The sequence below is a fragment of the Amblyomma americanum genome, chromosome 10 (genome assembly GCF_052857255.1).
Source record: "Amblyomma americanum isolate KBUSLIRL-KWMA chromosome 10, ASM5285725v1, whole genome shotgun sequence".
Lineage (NCBI taxonomy): Eukaryota > Metazoa > Arthropoda > Arachnida > Ixodida > Ixodidae > Amblyomma > Amblyomma americanum.
This window is the reverse complement of record NC_135506.1, coordinates 15,540,560-15,565,235: the sequence shown is the minus strand read 5'-3', so window position 1 is coordinate 15,565,235 and position 24,676 is coordinate 15,540,560. Positions and strand designations below refer to the sequence as shown.

The 24,676-nt window shown below is 45.1% G+C and overlaps 3 protein-coding genes across 4 annotated transcripts in view; 2 read left to right on the top strand and 1 right to left on the bottom strand.

The window, feature by feature from the left end:
* Positions 1-571: 571 nt before the first annotated feature.
* On the bottom strand, positions 572-13,072 carry eco (Establishment of cohesion). The gene is made up of 6 exons (XM_077641918.1): positions 12,878-13,072; positions 11,054-12,436; positions 9,656-9,774; positions 6,170-6,284; positions 4,117-4,271; positions 572-1,470 (listed from the first exon to the last, which is right to left on the bottom strand). Exons 2-6 carry the CDS (start codon positions 12,425-12,427, stop codon positions 1,344-1,346), a joined length of 1,890 nt encoding a protein of 629 aa, XP_077498044.1. The 5' UTR covers positions 12,428-12,436; positions 12,878-13,072; the 3' UTR covers positions 572-1,343.
* Positions 13,073-13,159: 87 nt separating this feature from the next.
* On the top strand, positions 13,160-20,542 carry LOC144108753 (coiled-coil domain-containing protein 25). The gene is made up of 8 exons (XM_077641919.1): positions 13,160-13,302; positions 13,557-13,604; positions 13,716-13,807; positions 15,535-15,610; positions 16,965-17,068; positions 18,751-18,953; positions 20,001-20,046; positions 20,465-20,542. The coding sequence occupies exons 1-8, from the start codon at positions 13,278-13,280 to the stop codon at positions 20,495-20,497; spliced, it is 627 nt and encodes a 208-aa protein (XP_077498045.1). The 5' UTR covers positions 13,160-13,277; the 3' UTR covers positions 20,498-20,542.
* Positions 20,543-21,403: 861 nt separating this feature from the next.
* Positions 21,404-24,676, top strand: part of HBS1 (translation elongation factor EF-1alpha (GTPase) HBS1) — a 37,863-nt gene continuing 34,590 nt past the window's right edge. Inside the window, exons 1-3 of one of the 2 annotated variants that reach the window (XM_077640661.1) lie at positions 21,404-21,668; positions 22,342-22,410; positions 23,154-23,309. In XM_077640661.1, coding sequence (XP_077496787.1) covers positions 21,626-21,668; positions 22,342-22,410; positions 23,154-23,309 — 268 coding nt within the window. In that variant the 5' untranslated portion in view covers positions 21,404-21,625. The remainder of the gene's footprint in view (positions 21,669-22,341; positions 22,411-23,153; positions 23,310-24,676) is intronic. The other variant, XM_077640660.1, reaches the window with a different exon arrangement.

Genomic DNA, 24,676 nt, shown 5'->3' with positions numbered 1-24,676 from the left:
CTTTGAACTGGTTGCACTCGCTGGATCAGTTCTGAGAGAAGCGTGGTCGTCTACTTACCATAGCATCACCACCAGACGGCAGCTAGTCTTGTCAATGGTTGCCAACAGCCCAAAGTGCGTAAAGAAATTTTGTGCACCAAATTGCAGTCAAATGCTATCATCAACCAGCCCCATGAAACTATTGCTTCCTGAACAAAGTTGCAGGTATTGTATGCGTGATTTATGAATATGCACTGAAATATTGCCTGCAGGGCTCGACTGCTCATGGACCACCTCCCTTCACAAAAGAATTTCCACCATTTCATTTAGGCAGCGGTCATATCTTCTCTGACCTACAGATGGACGCTGCCATCTTGATACCCTTCACATGCACTAGGTGTGCACTTTTGCAAGACACAGAAGTGCTGCCCTCCTTGAACTGGTGCGGCAAGTGCAGCCAAATCGATCACACTTACACATTCCAGGGTGAAGGCACCTTCCTACGCTACGCTTCTCATATGACAGTTCCTGTGATACAAGTGCAAACCATGTACTATGCACCTTTGTTAAGTGCAACAAAAATGTCAAGCCATTTGCAATAACATTTTTTATTTGTTCAGAATCGGGTCATCACCCTACAAGTATTTGCAACAGGCCACTCTTAGTGCCTGATCTGCTAAAAAGTCGATATGCATTCCTGTACAATAGATAAAACTAAATCTACAATGCATTATACACAGAATATATACTGCAGAAGCTGACTTTCGCTCTCTGGAAAAACTGCAAAATATCCATAGATATGTTAAGCATGTGCTTATTTTATAGCAAGCTTCTGACAGCCAAAAAAACCTTTCACTGGTACAAACTTGCTTTGATGAAAGTACAGCGACATAACAAAATTCACAACTGCATCCAGTTGCATCGTTCCTTATAAAGGCAGACATGCCTAACAAAAATTCTTATCAAGTGTAACAACATAAAATAAGCCAGTGCACTTGTCGTAGCTAAAAATATAAAAAATCTTGGACAATCATCAGCAGCAAGCATTCAACTTGCCTTGTCTTTTAAGCCTTGTATGTAATAAAATGCGGCTTTTGTAAAAACTTTGAGGAGGTCAGCTCTGAAACAACCACACAACTGTGTGTACTTTAAGCGCGTGTGAAAAACTTGAGCAGCTACCTTCAAATTTCATCAATCTGCTGTTAGCGAGATGAAACACTTGTATTCAATGCAACAATGTGCGTGGCACAGAACCTCGCTTCGTAAAATGACTAGAGAAAACAGCAAATGCTGTGCGAAAATTGCTGCCTTTAGCAAGAACAAATAAAACAAAACTAATAACAAAAAGGCCAGCAGAAGACAATTCACTGGTGGTACACAAGAAAGCGGTCATTCTGTGTGTATGCTGCGGCGAGCTCACGGCCCATCAAGGTTGGATCCGAGAATGCTATCTCGCGCAGGTCGATCGGACAGCCAAAGGAGAAGTTCAGTCTGGAAAGCAGTAAGAGCATAAAAAACGAATATATTGTATTCTAACCAGTGAAACTGGACTGCTTCCTCAAACAAACTAAAAATAGTACTACCAGGGTAGGGACTCTGGTACTACTAACCTGTTTTCTATTGTTACTGAGAGCGAGTCTAAAGCATGATATGCATCCTCTGTGTGGCATCTGAATTTGCATACAAGTCACTAAGGCATATGCTGCTGCTGTGGCAAGATTGCTGCTGTCACTACTGTACAGGGATTGTACAGAATATTTGGCATTGAATTCAAGGAGAATTCCAGGATGCAAATGACAAGAATCAAGGAGGGCAAGAGCTCTTTTTTTTGGATCATAACGATTAAGACCAGCATTACTGGTGTTGAAAACAGGGCAGTGACCCTCAGTGGGAACAGTGGAAGACGGAGGAAACTGGGAAAACAAGCACCCCCGCTGCCCCAAGGATTCTCAAGGAAATAATGCACTCACCATGGGTTCTGCTGGGAGACCCAGTTAATCATGATAGTTTGTTTTAATTTGCATGTACAAGAGGAAAGTCTAGGTAAACAAGAAAACATGCCGAAAAAAAAAATAAAGTGGAGAAGGGGAGCAGAAAAAAATAATAATAATAATGGGTTTTTGGGGGGGAAGGAAATGGCGCAGTATCTGTCTCATATATCATTGGACACCTGAACCGCGCAGTAAGGGAAGGGATAAGGGAGGGAGTGAAGGAAGAATAGGTGCCGTAGTGGAGGGCTCCGGAATAATTTCGACCACCTGGGGATCTTTAACGTGCACTGACATCGCACAGCACACGGGCGCCTTAGCGTTTTTCCTCCATAAAAACGCAGCCGCCGCGGTCGGGTTCGAACCCGGGAACTCGGGATCAGTAGTCGAGCGCCCTAACCACTGAGCCACCACGGCGGGTGAGAAAAAAATGAAAATTGTTCTTTTTGGGGAAAGGAAAAGGTGCAGTGTTTGTCCCATATATCAGGGGACACCTGAACCTCCTGGCACCACACCAGGAGGGATAAAAAAGAAGGGAGGGAAGGGATAAAGGAGGTAGTGAAAGAGAAAGAGGTGCTGTAGTGGAGGGCTCGGGAATAACTTCGACCACCTGGGGATCTTTAATGTGCACTGACATCACATAGCACACTGGGGCACCTTGCCTTTTGACTCCATAAAAACACACCCACCGCAGTCTGGTTTCAGTAGGTTTCAGTAGCCAAGAGCCCCAACCACTACGGCCCAGTCAGGCTCCGGAATAACATGGGTATCTTTAATGTACCCCAAACTCTGTTTTCTGCAAACCGGTTCACACCCCGCTCAGTAGCCGAGCTCCTAGCCACTGAGCCATGGCGGTGCATCTGCAAGGATTTATGGCCTGTTGCAGAGACAGACAAAGTGGGCCTCTCAGGACCACGGTATGGCTGAGTGCCGTATTGTCTCTTTGGGCTGTCCCCATTCTTTCCCCCTTTTCATTGTTCCCCCATCTTCCATTGTTACCTCCGAAAGGCATTTTTAGCCATCACGTTGCCTTGCTTTTTAGAGATAAACCGGATCAATCTGACTTATTCAAGTAATTTAAGCAGCACATCAAAAGTTAAGGAGATTCAATGGCCCCTGAAACAGTTTATAGGAAATCAAAGGTATTCAAAGAGTTCAAGGTTCTGTGCAAACCTTGCTACTGTGGGTCTACCTGAAAAAAAAACATATTCCATAATTTTATTGAATAATCATTTCCAATGATAAGAAAGCTAGTAACAAGCACTACATACATAGTACAAAGCACAATATTTTGTTCAACATTTACATGACAACCTTGTGTTGCTGCAAAGGCTTCATGCAGTCAGGTAAATGTCAGCTCAAGAATAGACCTGGTCGAAACCGGCCTTAAGTCTAATACAGCACTTGGGCCATCTTAAAATTGTTCCATTAATACGAACCAACACACCCTACATCATATTTTCTTAAGTATATCCACGCCATCAAACAATTAAATAGATCAGCTAAATAGACTGTCTTCACACCAAAAGGTAGGTGTATGTAGATTATGAAATGCTCACCAGCCCCAACTTCGCCAATATGTGTGCTTTATTCCCCATCTTCATCTACATGCAGTTTTTATCACTTCTTTTTAATACACCAATGCTAAATCTACACACCATACTACTTTTTCTCATCTGGCACCACTAGGATGCTGACAGTCATGTCTTTGCATCTTTTAAGATGCTTTAGCAAGCTGATCCGCCAACCCATCACATGTTTCTATTTCCTGACAGACAGTCTGCGGCAAGTGCCAACTTAGCTCGTGTGCGCCGGTAATTTTTCTGCATCTTCTTAGCGTGCACTTGCTCTCTAAGACCATGTTTCTGCAATCTTCACACATATGTAAACTGCCAACATCTACACTTCAGCGACAATGAGTTGGCTAACCATTCTCACAGTCTGATCCTCCTAACGGCTGTAACTAGTCAAGTGACATTCTGTCTCTGTTTGAAGCACTGTGAGTGTGTGTCAGACATTTAGAATCTGCATGGATTCCTCTAAGTTCAACTGCCTTCCCTCAGCTGACGTGCCTTCAATACTTAAAGAACTCGCAATGGAACCGAGAAGAATCCTGTGTTCAGGAAGAGAACAGGCAATCAGGGCCTACCTAAGGCGGTCCAAGAGTCGTGATGCAACCCTTTTGCGCCTGTAGCATGGTGCCGTCCAGATCCGGCTGATTCCACAGACGGCCTTCACTGGCTCGCGCTCGCAGCAGAAGCTGTTCTTCATGCGGCCACTATCGTCGGGAATCACCCTGTAGCCCTACGCAAAATTGAGAGCGAGGTGTAGTGCCGGTGTGGTTGATTTTTCAAAAGTGGTGGGGGTGGAAAGGTTATGTGAAAAGGAAACATATAATAACCATCTCAATTGCAGTGGATACCACAAGAGAAGAGATGGAAGTGTGGGGGGGGGGAAGAAAGTTGCTGTAGTGGAGGCTCTAAGCGAATTCTGACAAGTTGTGTTCTTTTCACATGCATGACACCGCACAGCACACTGGCACTTTTGCATTTCACTTCCGTCAAAACGTGCCTGCTGCAGCATGGATCTGATGTCGCAACCTTGCACTCAAGAACAAAGCACCACAACCACAAAGTTTCAGCTGAAAATTTTATCATGGCCTACTGCTCTCAGTGATGCCCATGGAACGTTTTCCCTGAACAGGTTTTGAGAAGGCACAGGTGCATTTGCACCCAACTTGCTTTACAGCGGCTTTTGGAAGAAGCAAGACGAACTCCAGGAGAAAGTGTATGCATTATCAGAAAGGCAAGGTTGTGCACTTGTTTGTGTAACTGCATTTAAATTTGAGTGAGACAAGTGGCAAGCTCTCTTTTCCTTTTTTACTTAGGACATTTTTGTTCAATGCGCCTTCATCCTGATACTGCAATCTTTTTATTTATGTTTGGTAGCTCAGTGCATCTTACACATTTCATATCAGGACATTGGTTCTGCTGAGTTAGAACAAACAACCATTCTTCGCACCACAACATGCGATTTTGTTGCAGTGCTTGTGAAGACACATTTCTGAAACTGCAAAAGATGCAATTTTTGCACATTTGACAGAAAATTTTAAGATCGGCGTTCTGTTCCCATCACACAGTAAAACTGGATTTTTAAGTGCCAGCAGTTTGCCTAAAGTAAGACTCGGCTCCTAGCTCATTGCTATGGCCTTCTCTCAATGCTCAATGGAGAAGGGAGCATGGCGATGATTTGGAACTGACTAGCAGTATCCAATGTGACGCATCCATTACTTCACGCAAGTGAAATCTCCAGAAATAGCAGCTTTTGTATTCAGTACGCTTACAATCTACCAAAGTGAGAATTACGATAGAGATATACTCCACCTGTGTGGGTTACTGCAGTCAGAGAAGTCAGCAATTTTAGAATGCCCGATGACCCTGTCTAGCCTATTCTGAACTGCCAGTGAATTTGAGCACAGCTCAGAGGAAGCTCTTGCTATGTAGGCCATGTTTTTTGTTTTTTCTTAAAGTGCTAGCTGAGCAAGGTATGAAGAGAGTTGTGACATAAACAAGTGTGATGGTAACTACAGTGCGTGCTGTGTGTACCGCCCCCAGGACCAGCAGTGCTGACGACACCAACAAGCACAAGATGCACTTCATGTAAATGTACCATTTCAAGCAATGTCATGAGCAATGCATGATCGAGGAGGTAAATGTACCATTGGAAACAATGTCATGAACAATGCATGATCGAGGAGATATGAAATCATACAGTAGCGGATGTTTGGGTTTAGGCAAAGGAAATAGACCGATTCCAAAATGTTCAATGACTGTAAAAGATACACTGCATTCTTCTTATGGATCAAAGCACAACATCAGGAGCACACTGTACAATTGCTGTGCCCTCTTCGAGCGCCCTTGGTGAATCTGTTGCATGATCTCGGCACGCATGACGTTGCCAGTACGCATCAGTAATTCAGTGCAGTGAAGTAGAACCTTGACTTGAATCGTACACTACGCATAATTTGAAGCACATAGCTTGAAGGATCACACAGAAATGCAATTCATCAACAAAATCATCTATACATGCTTTAACAGTGTTACTACCAGGCAACATTTAGAATGGAACAGAACACATTTTTTTTTGTCCCTCTCATGTGCACTCTGTTACATGTTTTGGAAACCAGACGCAAGTATACTCACCTCCTTGATTTCTTGAGCAGAAAGAAATCCAAGCACTCTCTTGTCATATGACACAAAGACAAAGTACATCTGAGGGCCATGCGTAGCTGACTCATCCTCCACAATGCCCAGCTCCCTTTGTTGTTGGAAGAGAAGGAAAAGAAATGGGAGAAAATCAGACAAGCTATTAATCAAAAGCGAGAAAATAAATGACAGGAACATGTAATTCCAATATGTCTTGGGAGTTTAGCATTCGCGTTAGCAGCCCATTAGCAGCTATTGATGCCTTTACCGGAAGTGGCAACACTTCCAGTCTGGTGATGTCACTTCCTTTCAGCCAATGGGAATGCTCTGGTCTGATGACATCACTTCCTCTCAGCCAATCAGCCAATGGGAATGCTCCGGTCTGGCGACGTCATTCCGTCACACAGACGTATGAGTACCTTTGTGACATTTACAGCAATGAGACATTATCGCGGGCGCGAGTTCTCGAGTGGCACAAGAGGTTCGTTTCGGGGAGAACGTCGGTGGAAGACGACACAAGGCAGAGGCGCCCTTCAACCTCAAGGAGTGAAAACAACGTGCCCTGGGTCAGGGAAATCGTACAGCAAGACAGCACCATTACTGTCCGCATGCTATCAGATGCTCTCGACATTAGTAAGACAACATGCCACCAAATTTTGCCTGAGAGTTTGGGGAAACGAAAGCTGAACGCCATACTTGTGTCGCACTCCCTCACACAGGACCAGAGGGACACGTGGGCATCAGTGAGTGCTGATTTGCTCTCCGAGGCAGAGAAGGATGCTGCATTCGTCGATAGCATCAGTGCTGAAGATGAAACATGGTGCTTTGAATACGATCCTCAAACAAAGAGGCAAAGCGCCGAATGGCGTTCCACAAGCTGACCGGCGTCGAGAAAGGTGCGGCGACCGAAGACCAAAACAAAGACGATGCTGATAGTTTTTTCGATGCCAGAGGTGTCATACACCACAAGTTCGTCGCACAAGGGCAGGCGGGGAATCAGGAGTTTTACATCCGCGTGATCCAACACATGCGTGATGCACTGCGATGCCGTCGCCCTGACTAACCTGGGCATCTAGACAGTGGAGCCTTCTCCACGATAACGCAAGGCCGCACACTGCTCTCGGCGTGATAAAATTTCTTGCCAAGCACAGCATTACTGTTCTTCCCCATCCGCTATACTCGCCTGACCTCTCCCCATGCGATTTTTTTTGTTTCCTCATGTGAAGAGAGCCCTAAAAGGTCGCTGGATGGGGAGCGTGGAGGCCATTCAAGACACCACGACAAAGGAGCTGACAGCCCTGCCAAAAGAAGCGTTTTCCAACTGTTTCCAAGACCTCAAGAAGCGTTGGAAGCTGTATATAGACTGCAAGAGAGACTATTTCGAAGGGGTGCTGCACAAATGATTTCGATGTTAAACGCATTTTTTTTTAATGGTCTCAGTGTCGGAACTTTACGGACAAAGGTTGTAGGATAAACACTGCCTAATTTTTTTTGGTTCACGTGGACAACAGTGAATTTCACAATTCATGTTTTATCGAACTTATCCGAGTTCGACTCCGCTAGGCAGGAAGGTGTAATGAAAAAAACCTCTGGCATGCACAGTCACAGCTACAATAATACGGAGCACGCTTTGCTGATAAAACTCCTCCTGTGCCTAACCTAATGAAAGTTTGGTGGCACTTAATATATATGGTGTGCAAATGTGCTCGCATTTACCTGGAAGAAACTTTCCTATCTACTGTACGCAGCGTGAGAATAGGCAGAACGCTGAAGTGTGCTCTGTGATAGTCGGGCTGTGACTGTACCTGCAAATGATCATATGAGAACAGATGCTTTTTTTTTAACAATGAATGAGGTCAAAATTTCAGGTACTCTACAGAGGAGAATTAGAAAAGAACTCCCACATTAATTATAATAATAGTGATGATGATTTGTAACCAGTAATGGAGAAATAGCAACCTGAAACGATGCTGACGTGAGAACACCTGTGCTAGTGTAATAGCAAGAAATCTTGTCAAAAACAACTCGAAGAGAAAAAAATGCCCCACTGCGGTGGCTTAGTGGTTAAGGCGCTCGGCTACTGATCCGGAGTACCCGGGTTCGAACCCGACTGCGGCGCCGCAGGCCGCGTTTCGATGGAGGTGAAACACAAAGGCGCCCCTGTGCTGTACGATGTTAAAAATTTTCAGGTGGTCAGAATTATTCCGGAGCCCTCCACTACGGCACCTCTTTCTTCCTTTCTTCTCTCAGTCCCTCCTTTATCCCTTCCTTTACAGTGGTGCCATGGTTCAGGTATAATTTGCCATTTCCTTTCCCCAAAAAACCAATTTTCAAAAAAAATGCATTCACTGGCTTTCTATGCACCTACAGGAACACCAGCATAAGTGTATTGCTTGCGCAGGAGCTGTAGTATAGTGTAGTGCCGATTAGGTCACATGAGGAACCTTCAGCTTTTGTGACCTCAGTCTTGAAACAACAGCTGTAAATTATTAAAAAACCAGTGCATTCCTATATGGATCCCCTTGCGAGTGGATATGCGCAAGCCTAAATGGATGTCACAATTGTCAAAACACGATCGTGTTGTCCGCCCATCACTATGCTGTTTCTCGATATTATATGAAACGAACTTTCCCGATCATAAATTTTTTGCAGATAGGCAAAGCGGCCAAACCTTTTTGTGAAGAGAAATCCATTGCACCAAAGGTCAGCGCGTAACCAAACATAACCAAGACAAGGTTGGTTTCTAATTCAAGACTGAAAACGGCGCGAAAAACGGGGCAAGATAGAGAGAAGCAACACACACAGCACCGAACTTACAACTGAGTGTATTTAAAAAATGAGAACTATACGAAGCTTTCGTCATCCACACGAGAGGTGACAAGTGCTTGAGCGTGCCGTCTCTTCGCTTATCGAGAAAAGAGATAGCCTTTTTAGATATTGACCTGCAATAGTATCAATCTTATATCATGGTGTTCTCTTAGTTTTTATGTGTATTTCCTGTATTTATTGCGCTCTCGCATGAAATACACTCAGTTGTAAGTTCAGTGCTGTGTGTGTTGCTTCTCTCTATCTTGTCCCATTTTTCGCGCCGTTCTCAGTCTTGAATCATGAACCAACTGGCCCAATAGTCCTCCCTTTTAGTTTCTAATCACGTTGATAAAAGTTAAAGATACATATTCTTATTCCTTCAGGCTGCACAGATATGTGCAATTTGTGCTGTATGGCTAACCTGCAGTGAACCTCACCTTGCATATTCATAACAAACATGAACTTACCTGACAAATTTCTTAATATGTGTGTAAAATTAAACCGTGTGAACACTAAGAATGACTTCGAAAATGACAAACATTTTGAATAGGCGCAATAAGGTTGCTGCAATGACCCAGTTTGCTTGCTGAAATCCACAACCACTGCCTAACTTCCAGCCTAACTTCGACAACCACTGTAAGTCATGAAGGCGATGGTAGATGGCAGCTGACATACCTGTCCACCATCTGTCGGATTTCGTTCATCTTGTTCAGCATGCACTTTGGATCGTTGGGCGACACCATGATCACTTTGCCATCTAGGTAGATGCCGACTTCACGCTGGTTCTTCCAACCCTGCATTAGCGGCAACAGCAGCAGCAACTAAAAATGCCCTATTGTGGCATCCGGGATGCAGCGACATTTTTCTGCAACTTAAAACAAAGGTGAAAAATTCCCTCTAATAAAAATTATATAAATAACTGCTATATTTAGCCAAGGGCAGCATGACCACGATTTTAACGTGAGGATTGCTTTTGCCAGCACAGAAGAAGAAAGGTGACTTTAATAATTCAGTAACACTGATTCAATTACAGCTTGGGGGCTGACTTCTCAGTTCCACTACTGGCATAGAAACTTGCACATTCGAGTAAACACAAATAATAGCAACTTTGAAGCTATCAAATCAGTTGGCACTCAAACTCTGAACAGTGGGTTGTACTGTTCATACAACAGGATAAAAACCAGAACTGAATGTAAAGGAAGTACTACCTGTGAAGTTAAGTGGCTGCTGATACCGACAGCACAATGGAAGCAGTAATGAATTTAACAAGAACTGCAAACCTCAAGCAATGGGAGTATAGCTCATCATGCACACAATGGCCCCGCAGACTTTTCTTCTGCTGCTAACCTTTGTCAACCCTTTAATGCGCTCGCATTATAACGCCCATTACTGCATGTGGAGAGGGAGATTCATCCTCTCCACTTTCAAGGGGGGAGGTGGGGGGGGGGGGGGGGGGAGAGTGTGGGAGGTGACAAGTGAATTGAAGGACACCGTGGTCGCCAGAGTCGAGTGGTGGGGAGAGTGGAGCGGGTGTATAGCGCGTCACACGGTGACTGATGGACTGGATCACGGCATCCGCTCGCACGGCCTGAACGTGGCACTGGATACTATGTCTGGGGGGAACCTTAATGCTAAATCATACTCTGCCGCATGAATCATGCAGATCATCTGTGAATTTCTTCCCAGTTCACTATCTTGCACATCAGAAACTCAAGTCCTAGAAGTATTTTGCCTGTGCAATATATCTATGCACTTCTAATGGACAACAGCCACCGCACTGGCTCTACGGTTATGGCGCTCGGCTGCTGACCCCAAACTACACTGGTTTGGTCCTGGCCAAGGCGGTTGCATTTCAATGGAGGCGAAATGCTAGAGACCCATGTACTGTATGAAGTCAATGCATGTTAAAGAATGCCAGGTGGTCGGAATTACCCGCAGCCATCCACTACGGCGTCTCTCATAGTCTAGTCTCTCATAGAGTCACTTTTAGACGTTAAACCCCATAAATCATTCTAATGAACAAAATACCTTGCACTACCATGAAACAGGCTTTATGCAAATAGAAGCTCTCACCGGAAACTTGACAACAGCCAGGAATGAATTATGATGCTTTGTGTGCAACTTCTCATCCTCAGCGTCTCCAAGAGTATACACCATGCCACAGGTGGAACATGTTGTGTGTCCAAACTTCTTCTGTCCAGCATCAATAATTAGTTGATTAGGGTCCAAAGATGCCGCCAAAAACTTCTTTTTTGGCACCTCGATGGGCGACATCGGTATCTTGCACAGTTCCCTCTTCGCGTGGTCAGATGTAGGCGTCGAAAATATTGGATAAGGAGTCTTGCTGCGAGGGCTGCCAGACCTGCTTGGAGGTGGAGTGGCAGATTGCTCTGCAGCCTCCTTTTCCCCGTCTCCGCTGCACAGTACGTTAGTGCATAAAGCTTTCAGTGGGAGGTGATGGTCCTCATCAAGTACCTCGTGCAATGTAGAGGTACAAGCACTGCTGTCACGGGAGGATACGGTTATCACTGACTCTACCAGTTCTGGTTCCACCCTCTTGGGTTTCGAGGAAAACTGCTTCCGACCTGTGACGACAGCAGTTGGCAAGTTTTCCTTTTCAAAGCGAGTGCTGTCTTCTTTTATATCATTGGCAGGCGATCTACCACGCGCTTTGCACGCTGCTGAAGCCTGAGTCTCAGACCCTTTCTCCATCCAGACTTCCCACTTTTCACAGGATTTAGTCGATGTGTGGTTGTTTTCCTTTCCGACTTCAGCCTGCTTGTCCTTCGTGGATTCCTCTTCTGGTACATCGCAAACATCCTGCTCAGGCAAAGAGAACTTGGAGCTTTGAGTGGGTGCACTTCCTGCCTGTGCCTTGAGCGGCATAGTCATTGCCAGCTCCCTTTTAATAGCAGCTTTTGGTTCCTTCTTGGTTGTGACCGCTGGCTTGAACTCAAGTTTGAATTTGCCATTCCATGAGACAACCGTGGCGGGCATCGCTTTGCTGGCGCTGTGCACAGAAGCTCGTAGCCCAGATGAGAAGAACTTGCGAGCTTTCTTAGCTGGAGGCTCCAATTCTGGCTCTACGGAGGACGCTGTGCACAAGGTCGAATCTTTCTCCGACAGCGGGATGACCCAGGACTTTGCCTCTGGAAGCGGTGCCGCCTTGGACGGGGCCGGTTTCGTTTTGGGCCGTACTTCGGTGAGCTTATTTGACGGGCTGGAGGCATTCCGCTTTCGCTTCTTCTGAGCGACCTCTTTCTTGGCGCCGGCCTGGCGTCCCGCCGCAACTTTAAAAGCGCCTTTGCTTGGTGTCCGAGCGTTTTTATCCTCGGCCGGCGCTGGCGTCGGATCTTTTCCGATGGCTCGCAAGCGTTTTCGCTCGAGAGGGCTTAGGTATTTGGTGGACGGGTAGAAACCTCTCGGCCTCACGCCTTCGGAAGACATTCGGCAGGCCTGTGTAGAGAACATGGCGTTAGTCCCGCTGTTAAATGCACGAACGGAGCGTCCTACCGTTACGAAAGCGTCACGGTACGAACAGTTGAGGACGAACTCGCTAAAAGAAGCTTAGTACAGTTCTATGTACAAACGCTAGCGCAAAATAAGGCACATTCACAAGAAAGGTAGACAAGACAACGCACTGTCTTGTCCACCTTTCTTGTGAATGTGTTATTTTGCGCTAACGTTTGAACATAGAACTATGCACCAACTAGCCCAGCAACAGGTGTTACTTGAGCTTAGTACAGAACCAGTAAAGCAGCTGAAGACTGACTGCATAAAGACAGCTTCGTTTTATCTGAAACTGGACGAAGCACACTGTTAACGAAGGCGGCTGCGCGCTGGGGTAGCGGTTTATTCCCTTTTTAGTAACTGCGTCCTCTGTCCTGAAAAGCTTACCGCAAAGAATCCGAAGATTCGAAGCAGTCAAGGAACACAAGCGCGCAGACGACAAGGGCTCTCACGGAGAAAGATGGCTTATGCTGGCACAAAATAACAACTCTTCATCATCCTCAACTCAATACATTATCCTCAGTCACGGTACTATGCTATTAGAGGGTTTCAGTCAGTTTACGCGCCGAAACAACTTTTCCAGAGTTGCCCGCCAAGGCAGCTCCCAAGGCTAACTCGTTAGCTCTATGCAGCCAAGTTCTCGCAGCCTGTAGAGTGTTCTTCTCTGCAAGTGCAAAGCCGAGCCAGCGCAATCCAGTTTTGGCAGTGCCTTCTTACTACTGCGAGTTTAGCGAGGTGTTCTTCGATCGATAATTTGCGGCCGTTTTGGCCTGAAAGTACCAGCATCATGGTGATCTATTTCAAAAGCACGGGTGAGAGACATTCTTTTCGCCTGTTAGCTTAAACAGACGGCAAATATAGCGAGGGCGAGTTTGGAGCTGTTTATTGTAAGCAGGTTTGAGGGTCGCTCCTGCCGCAGCGTTCGGCATCGCATATTCAGATCGCGTATTTGCTGAAACCTGTGTGCTGACGTTGCTACGTTTCTTGCTGTCAGTGCCGATAATACTCAACGTGCTAACTAAAGTTGGGATATTTTGCGAACAGTCGATTTTGTACTCATTTGCAGTGGTTTCGCCGCCGGCTGTCATCTTCATGGGAGTGGACAAATTCGAAAGTAGGTTCCTTGGATGCCTCTCTTTTTTTAATTTGTTTAGCGGCAATCGCGTTTCTGCTTTGACGTTCGCTCCGTGTTGTGACTTTTTGAATATTGACGCTCTACTTTCAGACGAAGATCTCATAAAGTGGGGATGGCCCGAAGACGTCTGGTTCCACGTGGATAAAGTGTCTTCGGCGCATGTGTACCTTCGCTTGCAACCGGTGAGCAATGTGTTTGTATTGGCTTTGTCATCTGTTTGGCTTTACTAGTCGAGGCGCTACATCTTTAGCTGGGAACTGGGATCGGACTGATGAAACGTGTATTCTTAAACGCCGTAGTTTCGGCTGTGACGTTTGATTGCGGGACGAAACAGTTCGCTTTTGTGGGCGGCCACTTAAAGGTTTCGTCGGCCTTGTTTCATGACTATTTAACGCTGTAAGTGAGGGCACACCGTATTGCAGATGCGATCGCTCTGTTTCGTTTTCAGAGAAACCTGAAACTACACGTGAATTCATGTTTGAAATTTAGTTGTGTTGAAAGGTCGTGTCAACGAGCGGCTTGTGCTGCAGCTTTAACGTGACCGGGCTGGGTAGGGTACGGTGCCTTAATACGCAAGAAACAAAAGCCGCCTCGCACAGCTCAGAATAGTTTCCTGTTCTTTTCATTTTTGCCAGTTGGGAATGTCTGCTTCCAGTACCTCCGTAGTTTAGAGAAACATGCAAGAGAAAAGGCTAAGATGAACAAATGTATAGGGAAAGGAATGCACAACTTGCCAAGCTTAAGTTACTGTTGTAACCTTTCTGTGCTAAATGTTGCTTTGAAGTATGTGTGTGTGCCATGCGTAGAGAAGATATTGGCAAGGGTGCCAAGCTTGCTAGAACAACTGGACACGTACAGTAGTTTCTAATGAAGCACTGCCCATGGAAATTCACAAGTGTTGAAACCCCTGCACATTAATCGACACTTTTGTATTGTGGGTGCCGAAGATATTTGGTCTTGCTTTCACAAACGTCAATGTTGGCAACAAAATGCTGCACCCGCCGCGGTGGCTCAGTGGATAGGGCGCTCGACTACTGATCCGGAGTTCCCGGGTTCGAACCCGACCGCGGCGGCTGCATTTTTATGGAGGAAAAACGCTAAGGCACCCGTGTGCTGTTCGATGTCAGTGGACGTTAAAGATTCCCAGGTGGTCCAAATTATTCCAGAGCCCTCCACTACGGCACCTCTCTTTTCCTTTCTTCTTTCACTCCCCCCTTTATCCCTTCCCTTACGGCTGCGCAGTTCAGGTGTCCAATGATATATGAGACAGATACTGCGCCATTTCCTTTCCCCCAAAACCAATTATTATTATTATTATTATTATTAACAAAATGCTGTTGATAAAATGGCAAAACCGAGTGTGTTTACAGTAAATTCAACCAAATGCATCAAAAAGGACAATATCGCAGTCAAAGACTATTCCCATTTGCTACATGTTGATATGCTTTTGGCTTTGCACAGACATGTGGCGTAATTATATTTTTGTTTTCAGCCAAAAATGTGCTTCCTATGCCAGTTGATTTGTACACTGTAAGGTTTGCATCTTTTTCAAGCGTTTGTGATAGTTACCATGTGAATTAAAGATCATGATGCATGCAATTACAGGTTGCCCACAAGTTGCAGTCGGACTTGAGAGATTTTTGGCTGTACTTGTCGCCATTGTCAGCACTCGGTTTCTGGTTTTTACAATCACAAGCCAGCCCACTATAACGTGTGCTATTAAGTTTACGCACTCTCGTTTCGCTCCTTTTATTTGTTTCATGTGGCATCATGAACTCAGAATAGCTGCGCAACCAGTGCACCAAGATGTAAGTGTCGGCTGCGGGCAGCAGGAATGATCATGTGAGGCTGTCTACTTATCATGTAGTTTTTTGTATACCGGTCCTTTTTTTTTCCTCTTGTTTTTCAGAATCAGACGCTGGATGATGTGCCATCTAGTGTACTCGAGGACTGTGCACAGCTCGTCAAGGCAAACAGCATTCAAGGTGCTGTGAACCACACGTCCCATCACCTACCCTCGCCGCAAGTGGCTGGGGCAGTTTCTATTCAGCCTTTTCTGAGGTTCACTTTGCATTCATGTCTCTCACTAGCTTTGGTAACCTGATATTTTTCTTGTTGACGCTGATCGTGATGAATTGTGTGCTAATTTGAAACAAGTTCTCTAGAAAAACAGCCAGCACAGGTGTTTTCTGAGTGCTTGCCTTAGACAGTTTTGATTAAGAGCTTATCTTTGTTATCAAGGGTATTAAACATTTCTGTAAAGTGATTTGCAACAGCCAGCTTAGTGCCATCTTTTGGCATGAGAAGAAATTGACGTATATATGCATGACGTCATTGCAAAGCAAAGCTCCAGCATCAGTGTTTCTCGCTAGTAGAACAATCTTACTGCATCGAGTTCTTTCACAGCAAACCGCTGACTTGAAGCCATCAATCTGTGCCCCCTTCAGTGTGACGTCAATGGACTCAGCAGTGTTTGAAATGCAAGCTGGGCTTCAAAACCCACTTTTTGCTGTGATAATATGAGAACCCTCTGCGTTAGAAAGAAAAAAGAAAAAAGAGAAAAAAGTGTGTCATAAAATTTGCTGATTGGCTGCTTGCGAATGACGTCACTTCCAGTCGGGGGTGCTTTTACGGGCCATTCTTGGAGGGGGAGGTCTCATTTGAAGCATGTGTTTCTTTGACTGTTTCCTTGAAAAAAATGGGGTCCAGCATAGTTTTCCTAAGTGAAATTTCTCACTTAGAGAAAGTGACCCCCACCCCCTCTTCCCACCCCTGATGAATCTGCGCCTACTTCTGGTAAAGCCATTAGCAGGTTCTATTGCCACCACATTGTCAACACGTAATATTGTCACGTTGGCGTTGGCGTGCAGTCAGCAACGGCGTTAAGCGACCGAGAGTCAGTGGCGGCGTAGCCCTGGACGAGAGCGCTTCCTCAACACTTCGTTCTCTTCTTGATCGGCGCGTTCGTCTTCCCGAGCGCTGGCGTCAATATAATTAGATGTCCCTGTGAATTTATGTTTCGTGAAACTTGCTCTTTGAGAACTATGCAATGATGCTTGACATGGATTGCGCAGAAAGGTATGCTTTTGGTGGGGCTGCCCAGGTCAGTGATTGCAAAAGAGAACTGTTCCTGTACGTGTGTGTGTACTCGGTTTCCAGGGTAACAGTGCTCTCTTACGAGCTCCTGGTTTTTATAACAGTCAATACATGGCCGAAACCATTTAGTTTGACAAGTTCAGGTACTTGCAAAGCATATCTTTTGTTCTTCACCCGAACATTATCCTTGTGGATGAAGCTTGCTTTATTGATGTTTTTATGCGTACTGTTCCTTTTGTTCAGGTAACAAAATGAACAACCTGGATGTCGTCTATACCATGTGGGCGAATTTGAAGAAGACGCAGGGAATGGAGGTTGGCCAGGTTGGCTTCCACAAACAGAAGGAGGTCAGGAACACCACTTTCTCTTTCTTCATTTCGTTTTCAGTGCAGCAGTTGTCTTGTGCGAACTCGGAGCCCTGTGGGCCGGAAGTAGTTTCTTCTTTAAATGAAAAATGATCCTAGACAAAACAACAATTTGGCACATTAGTACGGTTGTCATAGCCAAGGCATGATTTCATGCTTCTCAAACTTGCTTTTGGCCCCTGCTGTTATTAGTAGTGTGAGTCAGGTCTCAGTATTTCTGTAATCTTTTCAAACCTAATTCATCTCAGCTCTTGCATGCAAATCACACCTTAAGCTGTACACCTTTTGCTCTTCCTGCTAACACCTGTACAGTAAAATCTCGTTAATTCGGACTTCAAGGGTGTGGAAAAAATGTCCAAATTATCCAAATGTTAAATTAATAAATGGCCCCCATAAACTGCCAGAAACCATTCGCTTGAAAATTGAATTTATTTGATGAAAACCTGGGCAATGGTGACGTCCTTTTAAGGTAAAAGGTCCTTGACTACTGCGATTCTTCGCTGTTCTGTCAAGTGCTTTAATTCATGCACACTGTTGGGAGTGCCGAAAGCAAGACTGCTCCATCATAGTAAAGACCTCCATGTTCCTTCTGTGTTGGGCACTGGAACTTCCTTTCATGTTGCGTCACATGTGAGGAGACTTCACTGCACAAGTGGAAAACCGCACGTGATGAGCGCAGAGTTTCGGTGTGCTGGAAGAATGAAAATACTACACGGACAATAGTGAGGAAAGTGGGCATTGTCTCCTGAGTGGCACAACACTTTCGAAAAACAAAAATCGGCGACAAGTCAATCATCCTGTTTGGTGGCGCGGAGCTGCATGCTTGGCTGACAGGCTGATGTGCGCTGCCAATAGCCACTGTTGCCGCAGGCTGGCAGCAAAACTCCAAAAGTGTAACTGTGTGACCGCACTTTCTCGTCCTATAGACGCTGGCCTGCTGATTGTCAATTTGCCTGCCATTGTATGCGCATCTGATGGGCACGGGAAACAATTTAATATTCAATACAGGCCTGTGGATGTATATTTTTTACGATAGTTTGACGAACAGGTCATACCTCGACACGGCACCACTTGAAGAGCCTATCCAGAATATCCGATATCACTCTAGAGCATCCGAATGAATGATCTTCTAAAGTCATAGATTTATATGGGCAGTTGGCGAGATTTCAGTGACAGTCCGAACTTATGAATTAGCAGGGATTGAATTAACGAGATTTTACTGAGGTTGGAAACCTGTATCGCTTTGGCATTTGGCTGCTGATCCCAACGTCGCGGGTTCTATCTCAGCTGTTGTAGCTGTATTTCTACTGAGGCAGAATGTAAAAGATGCCTTCCCTTGTGCTCTTCAATATCGGTGAATGTTAAAAGGACCCAAGGTGGTATAAATTAATCCAGAGCCCTCCTCGACGGTGTTCCTCATAACTAGTGTGTCACTTTGGGGCACTGAACCACACAGTTTACAATTCACTTGTAGATTGAGGTTAGAAGTAAGGAGATTGGACTGGCTTTCACAGTGCACTGCCCATGGGCGAAAATATTTGCAGAGGATACCTTGCAATGGCTTGTCATGGCTGTGCACATGATAAGTACACTGAATGCAGCTGAAGGGATATGTGCAGTATTGAGGTACGTTTCGGTATCTCTTGCCCCCTTGTTCCCGTTAGGTGCGGATGATCAGGGTGGAGAAACGCATCAACGAGATTGTGAACCGGCTCATGAAGACCAGGGAGGAGCGGCAGCCAGATCTGCGGGCCGAGCGGGAGGAGCGAGACCAGAAGGAGCGCGAGGACAAGAAGCAGATCCTGCGTGAGCAGAAAGAGCGTGAGAAGCAGGAGCAGAAGGAGAAGGAGGAACAGGCCAAGCTCAAGTGAGGGGCTTTGCTGCCACTGTGGATTCACCACTGGATAGAGAGATTGAGATTTGCTATCTAAGTCTCCATTGCTCTTAGCCTCCTCCCGTTACCACATGTGCCTTGCAGAAGTGGTTGAGGCATCACCACATTCTCCTCCTCAGTCATTTAGTGCAAGCTCCCATAATGTACTTGTTGCATTTTTCTCGTCTTTCTTTCATTACTGCATTATCCTTTGCTACTTTTGTTGCACTAGCATGATGGCTTGTTTTGCAGTGTTTGAAGCTGCTATGAAGCGCTTTTTCACTGATCACGAGGAACGCCTCGGTACTAGACCTGCGGTTCGGAAATGTCAACTGAGTGGGCATGTTCACCTTGGTCTGTACCAGTCGGTTGGTGATAATAGCTGACAGCTGCATGTCGGCCACACATCTGTTCTTCCGGTTAAGTCCTCGTGCCAGAAATTACACTTACCATTGCATCAATAACTACTGCAGTGCTGAAACATATATAGCAAAACTTGCGCTACAAATACTTGTAATTTATGTAAACGCAAAAGTGGTGGCAGTGACTTTTTTTTTTGTTTGGAGCAAGAGAACACACCCTGTTTAAGTCATGCCCATTTGGTCGTGTTCACAGAGTGGACATTTTAAGAATATAGCCCAGTGCAGTGCTCCCTATGTGTGAGGCTACTCTTAAGAGAATTTTTGCTGTACATAAGCATTAATCTGAACAGGGACATAAAGAGAAAGCAAGTCAAGTTTTGGACACTCCTGCATTTGATGGGAAGGCTGTTAAGAACCGCAGCCTACATTACCACAATTCACTTAAGAGGACGGAATAAACGACATTGTAGTTATCAGCCTTGTGCTTTACTGCGAAATGTATACGTGACGAGTTGCAGAACTTTCAGCTCTACATTTTGTTTATGTAGAATAGGTGAAATATTTATGACCTGGATTATTTCTCATTGAGTATGTGCCAAGTGACATAAAATGCATGGATGTGAAACTGTTGGGGAAGTTTCATAAACTCTGGAACTCATTGAAAATTTTGTTCTTTCAGGAGCTACGACACACTGATGAAAGGAGAGAACATGAAGTCGAACAAGGTATGTTGTTTAGTAGTGAAGTTCAGTCTGGCTGTAAGTACACCATTTAATCTGGCAAGCATCTGATGTAATCCCATAACTGGCAGCTTCTTATAATTGAGGTGTTCGTTGTGTGGCTTTATGTTTTTGAAGAACTGAATAAAGATAGTACCTTCCTGCATTGCTAGGCTTTATTTTGTTCTGAAAAAATAGATGTTTGTATGTTATCAAACTGCATTAGAATAAAGTTGATGGTAGCTGCAAATTATAATCTTGAACTGAAGACTGGGCTAATTTGTGGAAGCACCGGGTTGTAGAGCTGCGTCTGTTGAGCTTGGATGTGTGCATGATTTTGTTTCCTTAATCGGTTTTCAGCTTAGTGAGATATTATGCGGCTGATGGTTATTTATTCTGCTGCCTCTTACTACTTCCTTTACAGGAGGACGGCTATGACTCGGATGACTTCATGTGACGTCTTCCATCACTGGGCTATGTAATAAATGTACAATATACATTCGTTTTTACCAGCTGGCTGCTATTTTGTTATAAGCAGTACAGGAAAACTTAGTTGATATATAAAAACTTCATTGAACACCTATGTCCAGATTACTTTTCTATGACCCTAAACTCTGGCAGACTGCGATCAGAGTTTATAGTTAGGGTCATGTTCGTCCAGCACAGCTGAAGTGTGTCACCAAGAGTGGCTGTATTGGGCGGAGTGTGGCAGATGGGGCAGCCTAGCTAGCTGTCTCGTGAATAAGAGACTAGTCATTTGCTGAAGATGGACAAAGTATAAACCGTAATTGGAGAGAAATGTGTGGTAATGGCACCTGGAAGCTGTCTTCTCAATGATACAGATGTTAGCATCTCTTGTCTGTACGTTTTTATGGTTATGCCATGGATATTTGCTCAAGTTTTTATCATGTCAAACTCTGGGCCACCTTGACTGACACAGAAGTGAGTGTGTTGCAATTTTTACGTTCGATTGTGGAGATTAAAGAAGTGAGCGTGTTGTAATTTTTACTTTCGATTGTGGAGATTAAAGTACCGTTATATCTGACAGTATATAATGCGCAGCAACCTTCGGTTACTTTCGTGAAACAAAGTAACCCTCTGCGGGACTAAGTGGAAAATCGACTTCTGTACATCTCTATGAGGATGTGGGTTCGATTCTAGCTGATTGAGGCAAAATTAAGAACGTTGTACACTGATGCTGAAGTTTCGGAACACGCCAAAGAACGCAAGCAGTTTGTTCGAAATTAATCTGTAGCGTTACACTTCGGTGCGCCAAGCAGGCGCATCTGCAGTTTTCCTCAGTCAGTAGTAAGTTACACGCTGCGCATATCGTAGATCGGAGCACAAACCGTCGTTGTCAAGCAACTATGTGCTCTCTCGCCATTTTTGGTGTTGCCGAGCGTGGCTGCTTGTGCGTGTTTGGTGCGTGTTTTCGGGTTCGGTGAGGCATGGCCCGATTGTTTGACATGGTGTTCGAAATCGCCGAAGTGTCCACGACTATGGAACGTGACACCGCGTGTACAAAGAAGCGTCACCTCTTGTTCTAGCAAACTGCCTTGCGAAGAGGAGGGAGGTGTGCTACAAGATGTCTCGGCACCGCAATGTTCGGACTATGAATTACGATGACGGTAAATATACCTGCCGCCCTGCGGCGATTTTGGAGCGGACTTTGCCGTGTCACGTCAGTGTTCAGCGTCGCACTGATGAGCACGGAATTTCGGACCCGTTGGGCCTTGTTTCAGTCGCTGCGTGCTCGGCGCAACAGGTCCGCTCGTCGCTGAATACCGGTCTTCGAACATAACGGTTTCACTTCGATCACTCGCGAATTGGCTTCTAACTGGCGGTCTGTCTTCGGTTTTATCGAGCACCTTAGATTAGAGATGAGCCTGAAGGCCTTAAAAGTTTTCTCCCTAGACCTTCCCTGAGGTGAAGTTTGAAACGCATGACATCTACAGTACGGTGTAGAACTGCGCACTGAAACCACGATATCGCTAGCTGTACCGCCTTGTCATCTTGCTTGTTCACTGGGCGAGGCATTACACCGAGAACTAATGCCAATCGTTTTAACGTTCTGTAATTACGAACTTTTTCTGACAGCGATCGATCGCGCTTGGTTATTTTCGTAACTGCCCTGTGCGTGGCCTTCGGGGGGAGCTATACACTATGCGTCTTGCTTTTTTGTTTACGTTGCCTTGATAGGTGGTTGTCGCAGCCATTTAAAAACTAACCGCGTAATGACCTCTCTATAAATAAAAGGACATCTGCCAAGCTACGCGCAATGCTAGAACTGTTTTCTTGCAGATTACGAGGGATACTATGATGTCTACGGCAGATCGCAAGAGGAGGACTCCTGCATTTCCCCGACTACAGGTGAACGCTTTTTAACGCGCTTTCTAGGGTGCATTAGCTGCTGTGCGCGAATCGCCCCTTGTGCCAACCCAGTAGACAGCTTTTTCTGTCAGGCGGAAGTAACCTCTCGTTTGTCGCGGTTTTTATCTGGCCGCTCTCATCTCGTGACTGAGTAATAATTCTTAAAACTAGCTTACGCACCGGCTCTTCGGCGCTAGAAATAAAAAAGAACATTAAAAAGACGTGGTAGTTATCCTATGCAATGTGTAGCTAGGGATGCTCTTTAGCCATGCAAGTAAGAAATGTTTTTCGTTGAAGACAGCCTAAGTAAGTGCTGCTGGCATCACATGACATGCCACATTGTAGATCCATATAACCTAGGAACTATTCATTGTTTTCTTTCAACCCAGGAGTAGGCAATGAGGCCAGGCTTTGATGCTTAGTTACATGGAGCAGTCTGGAGAGAGTGACTGTGGAAGGTAAATTTATGACCCGGCTCCTTCAGTACTGCTATTCTAACAATCAGACAGCTTCTGACATACTCATTTGAAAGATGCTGCACTGGGACAGTGTTTCAGTTCAGGCTGAAATAATGTCGGAGTGGAATTAGAAAAGTGAAACTAGCGAGCCAGGGTTCAACAGCAGTAATGCTTGCAGGTCTCTCAGAAATTCACTCAATTTATCGAACAAGGCTATGCCAGCTCTGTCACAGGGAGCGCTGCACGTGTGTTGTGCCAATACCGCCACTTGTTTGTTGCATGCAGAGGAGCAGTTTCTGTACAACAGGGACAAGCTGCATTCCATGTCGTCGTTCCTGTCCCCTCAAGTCCTCCAAGAAGAGAACGAAGAGGAGGACGACGAAGATGAGGGTGCCCAGAAATCTGGGCCCGTGGAGCCTCAGCTCAGTCCTGTGGACGAAGGTGCGCATACTTTGCTCTTTAACTATCGTTGGTGGAAGAAGCAGAAAACTCTTAAATGCGGCTGCAGCCATTTCTGCAATTTTCTGGTGTTGTACAGACTTAGTGGTTGCCATTGCAGTGCTTGCGATGCATGTCTATGCAGCTTTATTTCAGTGTGCGATATTTTTTATCGGAAGTGCAGGCGGCATTTCAGGAGAAGAATGCACATAATGTTGGGCTCATATGTAGCTTCACTGCAGTAATAGCTGCTCTTGCACAATTAAAATTCACAATCAGCATCATCATTCATTGAGGGAATCACATTGGGAAACTTTGTGCCTGCCTAGAAAGCATTGACAAGACTGAAGCTATGATTTTTTATTGATATCATTTTGTGGGAAAAGCCTATGCAACAAATGCAGAGTTATGCTAGATGGAAGGAATGCAGTTTTCCCCAGTTTGCATTCTTTTCTAGTGTGTAAAAAAAAAAAAAGGTTTACAAAGCTCGTGTTTCTTAGGTTTTCAGGATGGTTGTTTCTGTTACATTTTTGCAACTTCTCATCTCCATAATTAACTGTAACATCAAGAGGTTCGGGTTATTTCTTCCTTTTGGGTTGTGTGAGGCTGCCATAATTGAGTAATAAACAGAACCCACTCTCCCCTCTCCTCCCTTTCCTTTTTTTTTTTAGTTTTTAGGTGCAGGAGGAATCGAGAAAACGTTGAGGGGGTTGTCACTGTACAACAAGCATTAATCCGCTTCCCTTTAAAGTCAGTTTTATCTCTTTATCACAGTTGCGGGGCAATGGCTCAACAGGTTGGAGCAGCAGGTTCCTACTGCAGAGGTCGTGGGTTCAAATCCTGCTAGTTTGCATGCTAATGAGGAAGTATTTTCTTCTGTTTCCTTTGCATGCTAAAGCACAGAAAACGGTGCTCTGGATGCTAAAATCGTGTCCAGCGCGTTGGTAGCCTGTGCGAAATAATTGTCTGTTCCTGACCAAGGGTCGGTCACTTGTACATTAATAATAGTGGCCGACCCGTGGCGGAGCAGAGACACGCTCTTTTTTTCTGTATTTATACATTTTTAATGTGTTCTAAGGCAGTATTAGTAACACCTCAGGGGTTGTGTCCGATTTCTTTTTGCTGTATGCATTAAATGCCCCAAGGTGACACTCGGTACATGCTCCTCAGAGACCAAAATTATTAAAACCAGATCAATGTTTGCTTCAAGACTTTCTTGCCCGCTGTCTTTTCAAGGCTGCTCTCAAAAAAAAAAAAAAGGAGGCTTTAAATTGTAGGAGTGACATAGCCTGTGATCTGTGTAGTGGAAAATTTGCTAGTTGTATGGTTAGGCTTAGCGTAATGCAGATGCACAAGCTTTGAGAGGAGCA